Genomic DNA, 18,112 nt, shown 5'->3' with positions numbered 1-18,112 from the left:
AAAATAAAGGTGTGAGAATGTAGTCAGTGCTAGAGCATGTGGGAAGTCCTGGGTTCAATCCCCAACACTGCAAAAATTAATTAAATATAAATAAAGTGGTTGGGATCGGTAGCACATGCCTGTAATCCCAGAGACTTGGAAGGCTGAGACAGGAGAATTGCAAGTTTGAGGCGAGCCTCAACAATTTAATGAGACCCTCTCTCTAAAAATAAATAAAGCAAAGAGTTCAGTGGCATTTGGTGTAGTCACGGTGTAGTGCAACTCTTGCCTCCAATCCCAGGGCCCTGTTTAGTCCCCCAGGCCCACTGGCACACTAGCAGTCACTTCCCCCTGCCACCTCCCCTCCAGCCCCTGGCAGCCACTAATCCACTTTCTTTTTTTAATATTAATTTTTAAAATAATATTAATTTTTGTAATTGGACACAATATATTTCTTTATTTATTTATTTTTATGTGGTGTTAGGCGAGTGCTCTGCCCCTGAGCCACAACCCCAACCCCCACACTGATCCACTTTCTATCTCTATGGGGTTGCCTTTTCTGGATGTTTCCTATAAATGGAATCAGACCACATATGGCCTTGGAGGCTGGCTTCTTCCACTTAGCAGAGTGTTTGTAAGGTTCCTCTAGGTTCAGTATGAGCCTGTGCTTCACTCCTTTTTACCACTGAATAAGATGCTGTTGTGTGGATAGAGCACATTTTGCTTACCCCTTCGTCTCTTGATGGACATCCAGTTGTTGTACCTCTTAGCTATTGTGACTAGTGCTGCTGTGAACATCTGTACATGTGTATTTGCTTGAACACCTGTCTTCAGTTCTTTGGGGTAGAAGTTCTTTGGAGTGGAAGTGCTGGCTCTAAGGTAACTCTGTGGTTGACTTTTTGAGGAGCTTTCGGGCAACAGTCTGTCCTGACACCAGGACCTGACAGGGCCCTGCACTGCTGGTCTAGTCCTGGGACCCAGGGAGTTTGCCACCCTCATGCCACCTCCTCCTTCATGGAGGAGCTGTGGAGCCTCAACAAGATTTCCCTTTCGAATCACAGGTATCTAGCTGCAGTATTATTTATAGTAGTAAAAACGCTGGAGACAAGCGCCATGGTGAACAGGCACGTGTGTCAGCCTGCACAAGCCACGACCTTGTACGGGGATGCCGTCTGGTGCAGTGCTGTGGAAAATGGCGGGTAGCCGTACTGTCCAGTCCAGGAGCCACAGGACACGTGTGGCTGTTGAGACCTGGCACTGTGGCTAATGCGATTGAGAAAATGACTTTTAAATTTTATTAAAACTTAATTAGGGGCTGGGGTTGTGGCTCAGTGGCAGAGCGCTTGCCTCACATGTGTGAGGCACGAGGTTCAATTCTCAGCACCGCATATAAATAAATAAATAAAATAAAGGTCCATCGACTCTAAAAAAATTTTTTTAAATTAATTTACATGCATATTAAAATGACCACATGTGGCCAGTGGCTAGTGTATTGGATAACACAGCTGTGGAATATCACTTAATAACCTGAAAAATGTTTGCAATAAATTATATGAGAATATCAAGCAGTATGTGTTGTTATCCTAACTTTAAAATTACATAGACATGGAAGAAAGCTGGAAGAGCATATTTCAGTATCCCGTCACCTGGTTACAGCGCTGTGTTTCCTTTTGCATTTCTATAATTTATGAAACGTTAACGATCAGTGTGTTACTGAAAAGTCTTGTGGTGACTCAACATGCCCACAGTGAAGGGCATGGTGTTTATTGTGCTGTCCAGTCTCCTCTGCACATGTCTGCTCCGCGGAGCTGCCCAAGAAGGCTGCCGTGATCTTCTTTATTTTTATTTCCTTATTGAGGCAACACCCAGGGCATAAATCTCACCACTGTGAGGGAAGGGTCAAGTGGCATGTGGTATGTTTCAAGGTTGTGCAGTCGCCACCCTGCACCATGGAACTGTGTCTCCTTCCCATCCTTGCCCAGCCGCCGGAAGCCTCCATCTGCAGCCTGAGGATTTACCTAGTCTGGCTTTTACTTTAGTGACCAGAACAGGGGTGGAGCCCAGGCCCTCTCCAGTGCCAGGACCAGCATGATTGTTGTTCATGTGTTTGTGTCTTTGATTGTCAGGGTTCCTCAGAGCCCAGGCACGATGGCCCTGAGGGTGGGCGTGTCCAGGTCTGCACCTCCTTCCTTTTCCTGGTGGAGGTGGGAGCCTGCAGCCACCACCACGCTTTTGTCCTCCACAGGCAGCTCATCACCATACGCAAAGCCCGCCTGCTGTCAAAGCTGCGGCCAGCCAGTGCCAACAGCTACGAATACCTACAGCGCCAAATGATGAGGTGAGGCTGCAGAGCGGTCCTGGGCAGGTCTGCCACCCCTACTCCTGCCAAGACATATCCACCAGTGCCAGGACCAAAGACCGACACCCAGGGTGTTGCTATCCCTCTGTGATTGGAGGTGGCCTGGGCAGAGGACAGGAGCCAATGTTGTTCTATCAGGACTGTTAGGTGCTTCTAAATGGCGGCGGAGGGCGGGTATCTCCTTAAATCTCACAACCCCTCGCGAGCCGGGTGGACATGCCTGTTCCTGGTGGAGAGCAGTGATCAGGACCCTCCAGGAGCGCCCCCTGTGGCCCACCTGGCCTGTTGGGCCCTCCCAGCCTGCCGAGGTGTACTCCCTGGTCATCCCATTTCACAGTTAGGGAAACCGGCACAGAGAGCTTATGTGACTGCCAAGGTGTTGGCTAGTAAGTGGCAGAGCTGACACAGACTGGCTGGCCCCCTGGTCTCACCTCCCCCCACCCCTGGACATCCTAGGCTCTGGAGGCCCTAGGGGCACCCAGCCCTGTGGGAATGACACCTGGAGGAGGGACTTGAGGGCCTGATCTGGTTCCCTGGCCTCCTGTGCTTGACTCGTGAAGCTGCAGATCAAGAGTATGTGCCTTGTCAAACCGGGCCAGGCTCCAGGAGCACTTGGCCCTGGGAATGTGGGAGCTGGTTTATCCCCTCCCAGCTGTGCGTGTCTGCACTGCCCGCCAGGCCCCAGGCCATCACACCCTTGACACGGGCCAGGCCCAGGAGCAGAGGGTCTCCAGAGGCTGATGACTCTCTGCTCTGCACAGGGAACAGCTGCAGCTGCAAGAGGACGGCCTGCACACTCTGGGCTCTCAGCAGGACTGGGGCGACAGCCTCCGAAATGACATCACCCTCAAGTTCAAGCCAGGGGAACTGTCAACACTCTACCCCTATGGGGACCCCCAAGTGTTAAACTACGACACTGTGAGTCTGGCCGTCAGGGTGTCCCAGGCCCAGGCATGGGCTGGACCCCAGGCCACGGGCATCTCTGGGAGGCTGTGCTCTGACTTCAGGACCTCTGCATGCATCGGGAGGGTAGCAAGGTGGAGGCCTTGACCAGTGATGCAGACTGTCCCACAGGCCGAGGTGGACATCCTGGGAGTGGATGGGATTCTGTACAAAGGCCGAATGAACACTCAGTTTGGGGCCCAACCCTTGACCACTGCAGAGAAGGAGTTGGCAGGTGAGAGGCGTCGGGTCCTCCCTCCGCATACCCCTGCCCAGGTCTCCCTGTGCCAGGTAGCTGAGGGGAGGCAGTGGGGCTCAGGGCTGCTGCCATCCCTAGCTGGGAAGCATAATAGTCACTTGCAAAAATGGGGTCCCCAGTGTATGCTGGGAAACAGTGGGGAGCAAGAGATGGGCTATTGCCTGCAGGTGATTCATGCAGGGGACAGACCACAGTAAATATCTGAAAGGCAAGAATCCATGGTTACAAACAGATAAAACTGACCTGAAAGGAGACACTGGTGATGGGAGAGTTGTGCTAAGGGACCCTGGTTGATGGCGAAGGATTGGGCAGCTGCCCTGACACCTCTGAAGGGGAAAAAACATTACTTGGTGAAAAGGGGTGGGGAGGGAGGAGAGCAGTCCAGGTGGAGGGAATATCAGGTTCAGTAGCCATTTGGTGGTCAGAAGCCAAGCACAGGCAGGAACTGGGAAGGGCAGTCCAGACTGTAGTGCAGAGACAAAGGTGGGGGTAGAGGAATGAGCAGGTCCAGTCCCTGGAGGCCTGCGTCCTAATCTCAAAGGCAGGGGTCAGACCAGGAGGAGCCCCAGACCCACGGGCACTTGCCCCGGTTGCTGTGGCCCTTGCAGCATGAGGGCTGGAGTTCCAGCCTCTCCCACCTGGGCCACCTTGGCTCTAATACTGAGAGGAGCATTCTCTGCACACCCCTTTGGGGCATTTTCCCTCTGAGAAGAGAGTTCTGAATTTGCTCCTTGGTAGAAGCCACACACAGCCCATGGGCCCGGCCGGGCAGGGTTGAGTCCATACTCTACCCATGGACGTTCCTCCTCCCAGACTGCCCTGAGGAGTAGAGAGCTCAACCCTAGACCCAGGAAAGGAAGCGGCAGCTCCCAGCGCTGGGTGCCTCAAAGGAGTGGACATTTATTCTCGAAGTCCTGGAGGCCACAAGCCCTAAGTCCAGGGGGAGCGGGCTCTGCTCCTCCAGAGGCACCGGTGCAGGACTCTGCGGTCTCCTGGGAATGGCTGCCTCACTCCAGCGTCGGCCTCTTCTTTGCGTCCTCCGTGGCTCCTCCTCTTCTTCCTTAGGACACTTGCCTTTGGATTTAGGGCTCCATGTAACCCAGGATGATCTCACTGCAGGATCCTTCATTAAGCCTGCAGAGATCCTCTCCAATACACTTACGTACCTGGGTTCCAGGGGGCATACTTATTGGGGACCACCAGGCAACCATTCCAGGTCACACCCTGTTTGCAGGAGGGCAGGTCACCACCTCCCTTGTCCTCTCCCCAGGCAGGATGTGGCTGCTCCAGGACTGCAGCTCTGATGGGAGGGGCTGGGCTGGGCTTCAGGGGTCACCAAGCAGGGTGACTTGAGGGTTTCGTAAGTGGCTAATAAGCCAGGCCCTCCCCGCCTGCCCCTGCCCGCAGCAACCTGGTGAGGCATCTCATCTACACACAGGGGAGGTCCACTTGCTGGGAGGGCAGCCTCAGTGGAGGGGCTGGGACAGATGGAATCTCTGGTCCTATCCTCAACCCCATCTACCTTCCCCAAGGGTGTCACCCCCGAAGAGGGAGCTGAGGGGCTTCTCCCTGGTTGATGGTTCATTCCCAAGACCCACAAAGCACACAGAATTTGAACTTAGATGGCTCCAACATTTCGCCTCATTTGGGTGATGAAGCCAAACTAGTGTGAGAGTCCTCTAGAAGCCTGTCTATGGCAGCACGTAGATCCACTCATGTGCTCACACAGAAGAACGTTGTCATCCAGAACAGACACCATATTCCAACCTAAAACTAGCCAGGCTGAGCCACCCGGCTCCGGAAGACTTCACCCATCCACCATCAGGACCCACTAAGCAGCAGCCCTTCATCTGCCACCCCCCCCCCAGGCCTCCAAAGGCAGCCCGTGGCCTTTCTGATTGTGATGCTGCAGTCCTCAGTCTAGGCCTGTGCAGAGGGACATCCGATCCTCAGGGCGCGCCCCGCAGTTGGTAGACAGGTGTGCAAGGCCTGCTCCGCAGGTGGGGCCTTCAGAGAGTGTCCACAGAAGCAGACTGAGCGCAGAAGGAAGGCAGCAGGAGGTGGTCGGAAGGGGCTCCAGGTGGAAGGATCAGGACTACAGAGACAGGAGGAGTGTTCTGTGGGAGACGAAGCCTCGTCACGGCCAGTTGACTCTCCTAAAGCGTGTGGGCTCGGGCTCCTCTGTGGGTGCCATCACAGATTCATTGTCTTAGTTCTGGAGGTTGGAAGTCCGAGATCTGGAGGCTCCAGGGGCGAAACCACCCCTCACCTCTCCCAGGTAGAGGCCCCACCTTCTCTGTCCTCAGAGCACACCACACTGGCCTCCGCGTCTGCTATCATACCTCCAACTCCGTCGCCCTGGACCCCATGATTGCACTCAGGGCCCACCTGGATAACTGGGATAATTTCCCCACCTCAAACTCCTGCTCAATACAGTCCCCTTTCCACAGAAGGGATCAGGATGGTGGGCAGTCACAGTCACGGTGATTCTTGGCTGGACAGGAGCAGGCACGTGTTTTATGGTTCCATTTTCATGAAATGTCTGGAAGAAGCAAATTCATGGAGAAAATGAAAACAGTGGTTGCCAGGAGCTGGTTTGGCAATGGGGAGTGACTGCTTAATGGCATGCAGGATGCTTTTGGGGTGATGAAAGTGTCTTGGAACTAGATAGCGGTGGCGCCGTGCAGCTCTGTGAATGTATTCCATGCCACCACACTGGGCGCTTTAAAGGGATAATTTTATGTTGTGTGAAATTACCTAAAAAAAAAAGGTGGGGGGCAAGATGGGGGTGGGGACTTTATGGGTCTGTCCCCAGCAGGAAATTTTTAGTTGTTATTGTACTGGGGTTGAATCCAGGGCCTCGGGCATGCTAGACAAATTCTCTACCATGGAGCTACACCCCAACTCTTATTTTTTTTATTTTCAGAGTTTTGCTAAGTTGCTGAGACTGTTCTCGAACTTGGGATCCTCCGGCCTTAGCCTCCCAAGTTGCTCTAATTACAGCCATGCACTAGAGTTTCCCAGCAGGAATATCTAAAGAACTGACAGTGGCACACATCTATAGTCCCAGCTACTTGAGAGGCTGAGGCAAGAGGATCACTTGAGCTCAGGGATTGGAGACCAGCCTGGGAGACCTAGCAAGACTGTGCCTTAAAAAAAAAAAAAAAAAGCATGTGCACACATTTATCATGCATGTGTGTAAAACAGAACTGCCAGACGCCTACCTCATGCAGTCCTTGTCTGCACCAGGCCAACTGCTTTTACTAATTGTCATGTCCCCTGGCTTGAAAAAGCCTTTGGGATGTCTGCTGTCCTGGTCTTAGCCTTGGGAGGATCTGGACTTAAGCAGAGAGGGAAGGACATTCACCCATGGGGACAGGAGGGTTGGAGGAGCTGGGGAGGCAGGGCTGGGTTAGGTTGAGCCTGATTTGAGGCCAGAGCTCTGGGAAGACGCCTACCTGTTCTGGTCCTTTATTCTCAGCTGTCAAGGTTCCTTGTCCCCCAGCTAGAAACCTGTATGCTCCTGTGCGCTCCAGTGACTTATTCGGTACCATCTGCCCCCGTGAGTACCTCCCCCACCCTCTCATCCCACCTGGGGTTCTGCCAGGTCTCGGGTCCCTCTACTCACTGCCCGTTACCCTCACCCCCAGCCCCAAGGCTTGCTCTGTCCCACCTCATCCATCTCTCACCTGCTCTGTCAAGGTTCAGGCAGCCTGCTCACCCACACCTGGGCCCCAGGAAGACCCCCGTAGCAGCCCCCACCCAGCACTTTGCTCCCTGGCCAGGGAAATGGTGCCTGCAGCTGTCCTGGGCTCCTGCTCCATCCTCAGGGGAGCTTATAGGCCCTGGGCATCATCACAGAAGCCTAGGCCAGGTGTCGGTCCCCAGGCGTCCACCTGGCTGCAGGGGTGGGACATAGGAGCCCACTTACTGCCCTGGGCCTGTTGGACTGCAGCCCAGGAGCCAGGTTGGGAGGAGCTGAGCCCTGTGCTCCCCTGACTGGTGTCACCGTGTATCAGCAGCCGAGGGGCATTGACAACTTATGAAGCACTTTCTCCCTTCTTGTCTCATCTAGTTCTTACCAGCTCAGGGGGGTGGTACTGGTGGTCTTTATTTTTTGGGTACTGGGTCTTACTAAATTGCCCAAGCTGGCTTCAGACTTGTGATCCTCCTGCCTCAGCCTCCCATGTTGCTGGAAGTATGGCCATGCAACACAGTGCCTGGCTGCTGAGCAGGGACATCAAAAGATCCGACAGTGGCACACACTGCAGTCCCAGCTACAGCTCAAGGCCACGTCCTGCTCTATTAGTCCATTTCAAGAGGAGGGAGCTGAACCTCAGCGACCTGAGCCCAACCCCCAGACACCAAGCTCTGTGTCCTCCTGGGTGCTCTGCCCTACTCTAGTGCCCATTTCCAGAGTCCTGTATCTTTTGTCACTTCACCTGGGAAGTTTAGATGCCCAGGGCCAGGGGAGGCCACAATAACCAGCCCTGACATGGCCCACAGAGCACCTCCAGACTCGGCTGCTCTTCCCTCCAGTGGGGTGGACCCCATCAGGCCAGTTGCTCCCAGGAATTTCTTGGGTTTTATCCTGCTCCCTGCAGCCTTGGGTCCCCGCACTGGAGCCTGCTCAGCCACCTCTGGCTCTCCCTCCGTGATGCTGGCTCCACCGCCATCCCTGCCACCTCTGCCACTGCTGCCGCCGCTGTTTCCCCCTCTGCGGAACCCCCAGCAGGCCCCAGAGCCTACCAGACACTTGAGGTCTCTGCGCCCTGAGTCCCGAACCAGCAAGCAGCCTGTGGAGGAGCCTGTCAACCCGTGAGCCCCTACCCTTCCTGTGTCCCCACAAGTCTCAGGTCCCATCTACTCCCCCGGGTGAGACCCGGGGCCCTGGAGCTGGTCCAGGAAACAGCCCCTGGGCAAACCAAATAGGTCTGCACAGGGGACCCCCCCATATTGATTAAGTAACTATTTTAACTCTACATATAAATACAAACAACCCAAACTTCTTCTCCAACACAGCCTTCTTATCTCTTCACAAAAAAACATGGCTTTCAAGTGAATTTGCCACTAAGCCACTTGAATTCCCTGACCAATTTTGAATACAACAGTTAAAATGGTTTTAAAATAATCCCTTTCCTTTTTAAAAAATTATTTTCTTTCTTCTTTTTTTTTTTAATAAAGCCTTTTTTAAAATTTATTTCTATTTTTATGTGGTGCTGAGGATCGAACCCAGTGCCTCACACATGCTAGGCAAGCACTCTGCCACTGAGCCACAACCCGGCCCCTGATCCCTTTCCTTTTTATTCTTCTGAACGATGCCATCAGAAGCAGTTCCCATGACAGCTCCTGCCTTTGCCCACCTTGCTTGGGGGCCATTATTTTTACTAAGTCCAGTTTCCCATGGGAACCAAATTTGACCGTGTGCATCTTTTTCTTTCATGTTGGTAACTGCTGTCATGAATTGGATTGTTTCTGTTTACTTCTTAGCTGATCCACGAGGAAATGGGTGCAACGCTCCTAGGGTATTCCAGGATTGCACCATCCCTTCCGGGCCGAGCACCACAGGCCTGTTTTGAGTCTAGCAGCTTCCCTTGCTCACAGCCCATGCATCTGGTGGGAAAAGCAAACCAGGAGGTCACAAGCTCTCACTGGCAATTTAGAGACCAGCCTCAGAACACAGAGCCAGGGATCACCCCCTGCCCCCTGCCCTGGGCTCCACCTGGCCTGCTCCTTTTGGAGGTTCCCGTCCCTCCCTTCCCCTCTCCTGTCTTGCTCTCCCTTGCCTTTTTCACGCCTCTGCTGTTTTCCCGCCTTCCTGTTGCTACTGCTGACTGCTCTGTTCCATTTCAGTGATGAAAACAACTCTATACAGGTTTGGGGCGAGATCTCAGCCCCACGCCAGTGTTCACTAGAATCTTGGACCTGGGGGCTGGCGGGGAGAACTGTCCAGCAGTGAGCTGGAGCGGGGAGGGTCCTGGGGAGGACCAAGGGCTGGGCTCCAGGCTCTGCCAGGGAGTGGTGTGGAGGGGGAGCCCCTGGCCTGGGAGGCCATCGGTGTCTGGGGACTCAGCATGCCTGACCATTCCTACTGGTCCCCATTCCCCTCACCAGCTACTCACCTGAGACCACCCCTGGCCTGACTGGTTGTTTCTTTTTCCAAGGACTGTGTTCAAATGAGGCCAAGCTCCGCCGAACCCCAGTGACTCACCTCTCCAAGCCACTTCGGGGGCCACTGGTTCGCACAGCCCCAGCCCCACCTCCATGTCACAGATGAGTATTTTGGCAACTTCTTCCCAGAATAAAATCTTCCATCTTTCTGACCATGGATGAGGGGACTGGCTGGGTGCTCTCTGCAGAGAGTGGCCTTGCCTTCTCTACATGGGTGGGACTTGCTGGTCCCTTCTCTAGTGGCCACCGGGGCTCAGGCTCCCAGCGCCCTTGCCCACAGCCACCCAGGCTGAGTGTCAGCAGACTCGAAACAAACCTTCATCCTTTGCCAAATTACCACAGTGACCACATGCTCTGAGCTGCCTCAGCTGTATGGGGGCAGACCAAGGGTCTCAACAGGCCCAGGCTCATAGGATGAGGCCCTAACTCTCTGGCCCTTGCCCAAGAGGCCACACCTGCTGGGTACTGTCAGGGGCAGTGGGGGGCTCAGCTCTCATCCTTCTCCAATGCAGCCAGGGGAGCTGTGGCCCCAGCTCAGAAATGGCTCCTAAGGGCAGAGCAGGATTTTACCCACAGGCGCCTGGTGCCACGTGGTGTGCCACTGACAAGGCCTTGGCAAAAAGGAGAGCCACTACTGTCCTCCCCAGAACTTGGTCTTACCTACCCCCAAACAGCTGAGTTCTTTTAAGGCTCATTTGAAATATACATATTACCCAAGTATAAGCTGTGGCTACCAGCCCAGAGAGAAACCCTTTCCAACCGCAGGAGTTACAAACAACCTTGCACGAAGATGCCATCTTGGCCAAGCCCATCGGCCTCCCACCCAGGGAGGTAGATCCAAGTCAAAGACTCATCTGTCCTTGGCTGGGGAGCGATGCTGGGCAGAGCCCCTCTGAGACCTGCAGGGCGGCAGTCAGTGGGACAGTGTGGTTCTATGGGCTGGCTGCTGTGTGTTTTCAGACAGCCCTGGTGGGGCCACTGGAGAGACCCTGGGGACACCCAGCAGACCTGGGTGTGGCCTGGTGTCCAGCACTCTCGCAGCACAAGAAGCCCTTCTGTCTTTGCACTGGCCTTCTAAGTCAGAGGAGGAGCCTACCCACAGCAGAAGACAGCTCAGTGTCTTGCTCATCTGCCAGGCCCTCCCCATGGAGCAGGGATGTTTATTTCTGCAGCTGCTCATGGTGAAAAGCAAGCTCCTGTTGAGTCCAGCAGATTCCAAGGCAGTACAGGGGCTAGCCAGCAGAGGTGGGCCAGGCTGTGTCCCAGCATGTGGTCAATACCAGCCACTTGTGGCCTTGAGGGAATTTGGGCCATACATTCCAGTTTCCCAGGATACGTCAAAAGGCAGGCTTATCACAATTTAAAAAGTTGGCAAATGCCTTACAACGTGTGCAGTACTGCACAGGCCACACCAGCACCTGGCAGGGCTGAGGGTTTGTGAGCCCTGAGATGTGCCCTCGCCCAAAGCAGACCCGAAGGCAGCAGCCACTGCTCATCACCCGCGTGCAGGCTTTGGTTCCCACGTGCTGCCCTTCCTTTCTGGGAATCAAGGCATGAAGAGCCTGAAGCACGTTGTTTTTGAGCAGACTCATGGATAGCAACGATGGTTTTGATTTATTTCTTAATTTTTTGGTACCAGGGATTGAACCCAGAGGCTCTTTACCACTGAGTTACATCCCCAGCCCTTTTTATTTTTTGAGATGGGTCTTGCTAAGTTGCTAAGGCTGCCCTCGAACTTGTGATCCTCTTACCTCAGCCTCCAGAGGCACTGGGATTACAAGTGTGCACCACCACACCCAGCACAGTAGCGTACTTTTAGAGTGGAATTTTGGAGACTGTCGTAAGTCGTTTGGAGCACCAGCCCAGTGGCGAACAGGGCATGATCAGCTCAGATGCACTGGCCTTCTAAGTAACAAGGTGATTTTCCTGCTGTTCAGGAAGCTCCCAGTGCTGCTATGAAGCACAGCTGAGGGAGGCCTAGAATTTGGAGTCTGTCCTGAAACTTCAGCTCCTTAGCTTTTTAGCCATCTTCCTTTTGAACATGTGTTGTCGCTGGTCTGTTTTGCTTTTCAGCTTCAGGTTTGAATTAAGCTGCAGAAGGTCCCATGTTGTCACACTCGAGTTGTGAGGCATGTGGTGTCTTTGTGGGCCACCCTGCTAGTCCTGGACCACTCTTGCAGCCCCTCCCTTGTCTACAGGATGCTCAGGCCAGGGCCTGAAAGCATACCCGGCACAGCTTTGGCATCCATTGGGAAACAGATTCCCAGGCCCTGTTCCAGCCTACTCTGCCCAAAGACCCCTCCTTTCCTAGGACACTTAACTGTCAGTCAGTCTAGGCCTCTCCTCTGAAGCAGCTGCCTCAAGCATGACTGACAAGCACTCAGGGATCCTCTTGGTCTGCAGGTTTGGGAAGCAGGAGTCTGGTAGCTGTACCACGTGAGGGGCAGCTGCATCAGAATCCTCTAGGAGTGCTTTTATTTTTAGTAACAGCTTTGCTGGCATAACTGGCACACCATAAAGCTCACTTTTTTGAAGTGTAAAGTGAGTGGCATTAGTTTAGGCAGATGGATCACAGGTATCCACTGGGGTCTTCTCCCCAAATTCTGATACAGAAGGGCAGCCAGGTATGCAAACCGCAGGATTAGATAGGAGCCCTCCACTGGGGTGACTTCTCCAAAAGCAGGTATCAGTAGATATTTTTGATTGTCACAACTGGTGGAGCTACTGTTTCTAGGGTAGGCTTCTGGGATGCTACTTGATATCTCGATGTAGAGGACACCCATACTACAGGGGACAGCAGTCCAGTTCCCGATGTCAACAGTGCCAGCGTTGGAAAGGCCAGATCTACAGGAGCTTCCAAGTTCCTTCTGCCTTCAAAATGACTGAGACCTCCAGGCCCAGCCCACAGTGGCCCCAAGGGCAGACATGGGCTCCGAATGACACCCCAAACTCCAGCATTTAGTAAAGATAGTAGGGCATCTGACACTTTGGTGTTGCTTTTGGTACCAGAGGCTCTGAGCTGGGGACTGGGTGATGTTGTTAATCTGGGGCCCACTTTGGTCCCCTAGGGGCCATTGGTTACTTTTTAAAAATGCTACCCAGCATCCCACTGTGCAGAATCTAGACTGTGTGCTATCTTGTGCAGAGCTGACCCTTAGAACCACCCAGCAGTCTGCCCCTGGGAAGGGCCCATGCCCTTACCCACATGGCAGATGATGAAAAAACACAAACTAACTCTGCAAAGCATTTCCCTACCACTAGTGGGGGACTGAGAATTTCTTCCATCCCACAGTGGAAAAACTGCAGAGTGGACTCCCCTTCCCTCCTCCATACCCAGGTTTCCCAGGTGGACTGGGGTCAGTGGGCTGCCCTATTAGCTGTGCTGTGAGGCTGAACACAGAGGATCCAAGAAAAGTCCTATGTGAAGCCCAGGAAGAGGGAAGCAGTCATTAGTCCTGCTCACTCAAAACTGGGGGTCGAGATCTGTCCTAAGCAGGAAGAGGGGTGGTATTCTGGAATCACAAGCCAGAAAACTAACTTCATGGGAAAAGCCTTGGGTGGGTAGGAAGATTCCAGGACAGGTTGTGAACAAAGACAGTGATAGGCAGCAGTGTGGAGCTGGGTGAGACTGGAGTGGCCTGGACACTGCTAGGCATTCTTATCCAGAGCAAGCTGGCAGCAAAGCCTAGGGCACAAGGCAAGACCACAAAGCCTGGGGTGGTTTGGAATTTTCTTCTCTTCTGTTAAAATGGGGAAAGGAGATAGGAATCAGGTACCCCTGGGTTCTGGGGGAGGCATGCAGGCAGCCCCAGCAGGCAGGCGCTGGGGATAGTGGGAGGAGTCCTGGAGTTTCCCATAATCCTTTTCTCTGCAGGAAAGAGCAATGCTGGCTGACAAGGGGCTGGGGTGAGGCAAGGCCCTGAGGGGAAGGGTGGTGGGCAAGGGGCTTGGGGCTCACTCTAACATGCAAAGTCCAGCTGCCCCGTAATCTAGGTTGCTTTTTAAAGAGTGACAAACGTATAAATACAGACACAGCTACACAACGCACATGCGGAGAAGGCTCTGCATTCCCAAGTGTAGGGACCTAGGCCTGCCAGCCCCGCGGAGCGCCAAGTCAGGAGCTGGCCATGTCTCCACTGGGTGACTGCCTGGAGCACCCCTGGGCTGGGTCAGGGGAGGGTGGGTGAGTCCTCATGGGAAGGCTTGTTGGTCTCCAAGGTGCCGTCCATCAGGTGCCTAAGCCACTCTTGAGCCAAGTCCATGCGAGCTGGGGGCTGTGTGCCTGTGCTCCGTGAACTCGCATGAGTGCAGCTGTGCATGCTGGCACGACACACACCCGCCTGGGTAGAGTCCCATCACTCCCTCCAGGGCTCTGGGGCACAGGGGCGCAGACAGAGAAGGGGTCAAGGGGGCCCACGGAGACGTCCTCTCCCCCGCCCCACGGGGTCCTGGCCTCCGGGAGGGGGGAGGGGCCTCCCTTATCTCTCTGCCTCCATAGCAGGGTGGGCCCTGGGTTCTGAGGCAGCCTGTTGGGGGGCCAGGGGTGGCCAGTCTGAAGGCGGGGAAGGGGGTGCCGGAGTCCACAGGGGTGGCTGTGGCTGGTGGTGCTGTGGGCCTCCGGGGGGTGAGGCTGCAGTTGGCCAGCTGGGTGCTGCAAAGCTGCCTGTGGCGGCATGGGGGAGGTGTGGTGGGGGCGAGGTGGCTGTCATGGCCATTGGGCTCCCGCTGCTGCCTCCGTGGAAGCTCTCAGAAGCCTTGAGACGGGAGAACATGGTGAGGGCGTCAGGGAAGTTGGGGGGTGTGGCAGGGGTGTTGGCAGGAGTGCACATCTGTGGGGGAAGAAAGAAGAGAGGGAGAAATGAAGGCCCAGCTCCTGTCAGGAAGCTCCTGTGTCCCTTCCTAGGTGCAGCACCCCGACCTGACCCACCCCATGGACAGGCCTGTGCAGTAGATCCATACCACCAGGCATGGGGCCTGCTAGCTCAGGGGTCATGAAGCTTGCCCAGCACCCTTGATTGGCCTGGCATCCCTGAGAGGCTTCAGAGTGAGTAGCACCAACCTCCAAGGGCTGGCGTGCCCCAGGTCCCACTGAACCCAGGCTGCCCAGAGCCCTGTGCACAGCCCTCCTCTACTGCACGCCCCTGGTGGGATGCTCATATACTCAACCGGCTCAGCCTCCTCCTTCCCTGCGCAGGACTGAGAATCCCCAGCCTGGCCACCTTTGGGTCTCCAGGGGACACTTACCATTTGGTGATGGTGGTGGCTGTAGGGTATGTTGGTCTCCTGGAAAAAGGCGCTGAGGGCTGTCTGCAGGAAGAAAAGGCTGTGCTTATCCTCTAGGACCCTGCCCAGCCCCATGGCTGTTCCTGTTCCCAGGATCCTCTGGGGCTTTGTGTGATCCTGGCCTGACCTTCTATTAGGACAGGGTCAGTTGAAATGGCTAAGGACCAGCAGTGCACCTGTTACCACTCAATCCTTCCACTGCCCAAGGTGCCATGGAACCCAGGGCAGGTCAGGTGAGCAGTGTACATTCTAGCAACATTGCCTACCCCTGCCAAGTGCTTCCTGCTTGCAGAGGACCCTCCCTCACACACACATTCCTGACACTGTCGCTGGGCTTTGCCTTGTCTCCTGGGGAAAGGCTGCATGACCCTAACTAGCCCATACAGTCCCCAGTCTCTGATTCAGGAGATCCTAGCCTGGCTCTGTCACCACCTTTATGGGCGGTAAGTCCCTACTTTTCTCTGAGCCCATTTTCTCGTGTGGGAACTATGGAATCTCGAGGAAGGTGTTGAACCCTGGAGAGTGGAGATCTGCTTCTTGGCCCAGCTCCACCTCTGGCTGACCATGTGGCCCTGCCCCTATCTGGGCCTCAGCTGCTCCATCTATATCACAAGAGACTGGACTAGCTGGTACCCAGGTTCCCCTCCTGCAGCATGACTACCCAAGATCACTGGAACTTGATAGGAGCATGTGTTTTACACTTACTCACTTGTGCCTCCTAAGAAATGTCCTCAAAGTGGCCAGTAGGTGAACCCACCAAGGGACTGAGCTCCCAGGACAAATGCACTCCCAGGCCACCTGTTGGTGCCTGGTATGGTACTCCACACGGTTATCACACCAAATACGGCCCCTCAGAGTATGGGTCCATCAAAATGGGGCACGTATCAACTCCAGAGACTGAGACTGGAATCAACCATTTTATTGAAAAGGAAACTGAGGATAAAGTGACCCATTCAGGGTCATTTGATTGGCAAAAAGCAGAGGTGCGGTCTGGGCCAGGACTGAGGCGCCAGGCAGTCTTTGGGACTGGATGAGGAGGGCAGTGGCAAAGGAGGTGGAAGCAACCCTTACAGGGACCAGCTCAGCTCCTCTGGTGTTCACCGTGTTCTGCCTCAGGATCCTGCGGGAAATCAAGGCACTGCTCTTGCTGTGCTGGGTGTCCCCTGTCAAGCATGTGAGGGGTCCTAGAAGCCCTGCTATGTCCCAAGCTGGGCCCTGGAGCCACTTCCACCCAGCCTAAGCTGCCCAATGCCAGCTTGACTTCCTGGCCCTCCTCTGCCCAACAGACCCAGAAACCCAGCCTTGCTCCCAGGGCTTGCCCTCAGGGGCTGCTGTTTCTTCTTCTTCTTCTTTTTTTTTTTAAGAAAATTTAAATTATTCTAAGAATTTCCTGCTGGAGGCACCCTACTCTGGGTTCCCAAACCCAGAGTATGTAGGAGCTCAGGCATGGAAGCTGGTCTCTAAGCACCTCTCCTGGTGCCAAGACCCTCTAGCAGCAGTGGCTGCTCCCCCCAGCCCAGGGGACATAGCCAACTCTGTCCTCCAAAGGCCACAGTGTGAGTCCTTCATTGAGAAACATCTGCCTAGCTAAACAGAGTCCCCCTCCCCCTGCAGCCTCTGCCCCCATTAGCACCTGAATCAAGAATGTGACCCAGAAACACTGCCTGGTCCTGTTGTATGCCATCAGTCAGGTGAGAGGCAGACATGGAGGAGGATGGGCTAACTATGAGGAGCCCTCACTCCTGGCCAGAGACTTGAGATTGGAGGTTCGCAGCCCACTGACTCCTTACCTAGTATCCCCCATTTTACAGATAGTGGAACAGACTCAGGGAGCCAAGGGCACAGGACTTCTATCCTTCAGCCCCTCTAGTCTGCAGGATGTCCTGCCCCTCTTCCCCAGACACTGCAATCTTCAGAACTACATTTTCAGCCCACCCTGTGCTATCTGAGGGATGCAGCCTGAGTGGCAGGCACAGAGGGATAAGCTGAGCATCCTGCACACAGGGCCCAGTTCCAACAGGACACCTGCCTGCCCAGCTCAGACAGGGTGGGAGCCCTGCAGGTAGACACGGGACTCCACAAACTGCCATGAATGTGGTTTTGCAAGTTTTGCCACATCCAGCCCTAGAGACATCAGGGCTGATTAGGGTTGTTGGAGAGGTGTGGAGTGTCCCCAAGGGACTAAAGGGAGGAGGGAGCAGATCTGGCCATTCAGGCATTAGAGGCTGACTCTCACTGCTCCCCTTAGAGACAGGTTTAGAAACTGAGGCTGCAGAGAGCAGCCTCCCCTCTCCTGAGGCCAGCACAGGAACAATGACCCAGAAGTCTCTTAGAGAAAGGAGGCAAGTAAAGAGAGAAAGGATTCATCTGGGTGGATGGGCCACTACCTTGACAGACTGTCCCAAGGTGGGGTCATTCTGATCCCCACTGCACCTGAAAGAAGCTGAGTGTCACTCTAGGGGTTCTTGGTTCTTCCTGGAAGCTCAAGCACCTTCCCCTAGGTGGCTCCCATAGAAAAACTGGTTCTTGGGCCATTGCCGGACAGACACTAGAATGGCTGAGGGACACAGCTCCAGGTTCTCTGGCCTCATCCTAGATGCCACCAAGGGGTGATTCAGGGGGCCGTTGAGTTGGGAGATCAGTTGGCCTCTTGGCAATACAAACAGCTGTGGGTGGGGGGCACTATTACCCTCCAGGTTAGCGGGAAAATGGGAGACTGGGAGTCAGACTGGGGTCTTCCTGCTAGCTGGCCTGAGATCCAGGGAACACACTGTCCCCGGAGAGACCGCCCAGGTAGAGTTCCCTTGCCAGCACCAAGGGCATCTGGACCCCCACGCAGCGACCGCCCACCGGCACACCTCTGCAACGGGGGACACAGATACACATCCCCACGCTATAGTGTGGGGCTCCAGCACATCGCAATGCACGCCGTGCTGGGCCCATCTGCCACCAGCCACAAGCGTACACAGTGGGCACACGGCACACGCGCTCAGACACAGCTGCAGCCGACGGGACGCGCGCCGGCACAGCGCCCACAAGCCCACAACCTTCGAGGTGCCCCGCTGACAGCCCCGCTGACGCCGAGGCGCGGTGCGTGCGTAAACACGGATGCACATGTA

General features: G+C 54.8%; 3 protein-coding genes and 1 long non-coding RNA gene across 4 annotated transcripts in view; 2 read left to right on the top strand and 2 right to left on the bottom strand.

The window, feature by feature from the left end:
* CUNH16orf96 (chromosome unknown C16orf96 homolog) overlaps positions 1-9,867 on the top strand; it is a 36,558-nt gene extending 26,691 nt beyond the window's left edge. Inside the window, exons 12-17 of the mRNA XM_048789230.1 lie at positions 2,225-2,317; positions 3,100-3,256; positions 3,413-3,515; positions 7,021-7,101; positions 8,144-8,357; positions 9,704-9,867. Coding sequence (XP_048645187.1) covers positions 2,225-2,317; positions 3,100-3,256; positions 3,413-3,515; positions 7,021-7,101; positions 8,144-8,357; positions 9,704-9,719 — 664 coding nt within the window. The 3' untranslated portion in view covers positions 9,720-9,867. The remainder of the gene's footprint in view (positions 1-2,224; positions 2,318-3,099; positions 3,257-3,412; positions 3,516-7,020; positions 7,102-8,143; positions 8,358-9,703) is intronic.
* Positions 4,416-7,098, bottom strand: LOC125612304. Its single transcript, XR_007342611.1, has 2 exons — positions 6,764-7,098; positions 4,416-6,081 (listed from the first exon to the last, which is right to left on the bottom strand). It is a non-coding gene; the product is annotated as an uncharacterized LOC125612304 (long non-coding RNA).
* Positions 9,868-13,428: 3,561 nt separating the features above from the next.
* On the bottom strand, positions 13,429-18,102 carry Ubald1 (UBA like domain containing 1). The gene is made up of 2 exons (XM_015490785.2): positions 14,955-18,102; positions 13,429-14,539 (listed from the first exon to the last, which is right to left on the bottom strand). The coding sequence occupies exons 1-2, from the start codon at positions 15,066-15,068 to the stop codon at positions 14,189-14,191; spliced, it is 465 nt and encodes a 154-aa protein (XP_015346271.1). The 5' UTR covers positions 15,069-18,102; the 3' UTR covers positions 13,429-14,188.
* Positions 17,915-18,112, top strand: part of Mgrn1 (mahogunin ring finger 1) — a 45,186-nt gene continuing 44,988 nt past the window's right edge. Inside the window, exon 1 of the mRNA XM_015490784.2 lies at positions 17,915-18,083. Within this exon, the coding sequence (XP_015346270.2) occupies positions 17,915-18,083 (169 nt within the window). The remainder of the gene's footprint in view (positions 18,084-18,112) is intronic.

Source organism: Marmota marmota, unplaced genomic scaffold (assembly GCF_001458135.2).
Source record: "Marmota marmota marmota unplaced genomic scaffold, marMar, whole genome shotgun sequence".
In the NCBI taxonomy this organism is placed as follows: domain Eukaryota; kingdom Metazoa; phylum Chordata; class Mammalia; order Rodentia; family Sciuridae; genus Marmota; species Marmota marmota.
This window is presented reverse-complemented; position numbering and strand designations above follow the sequence as displayed.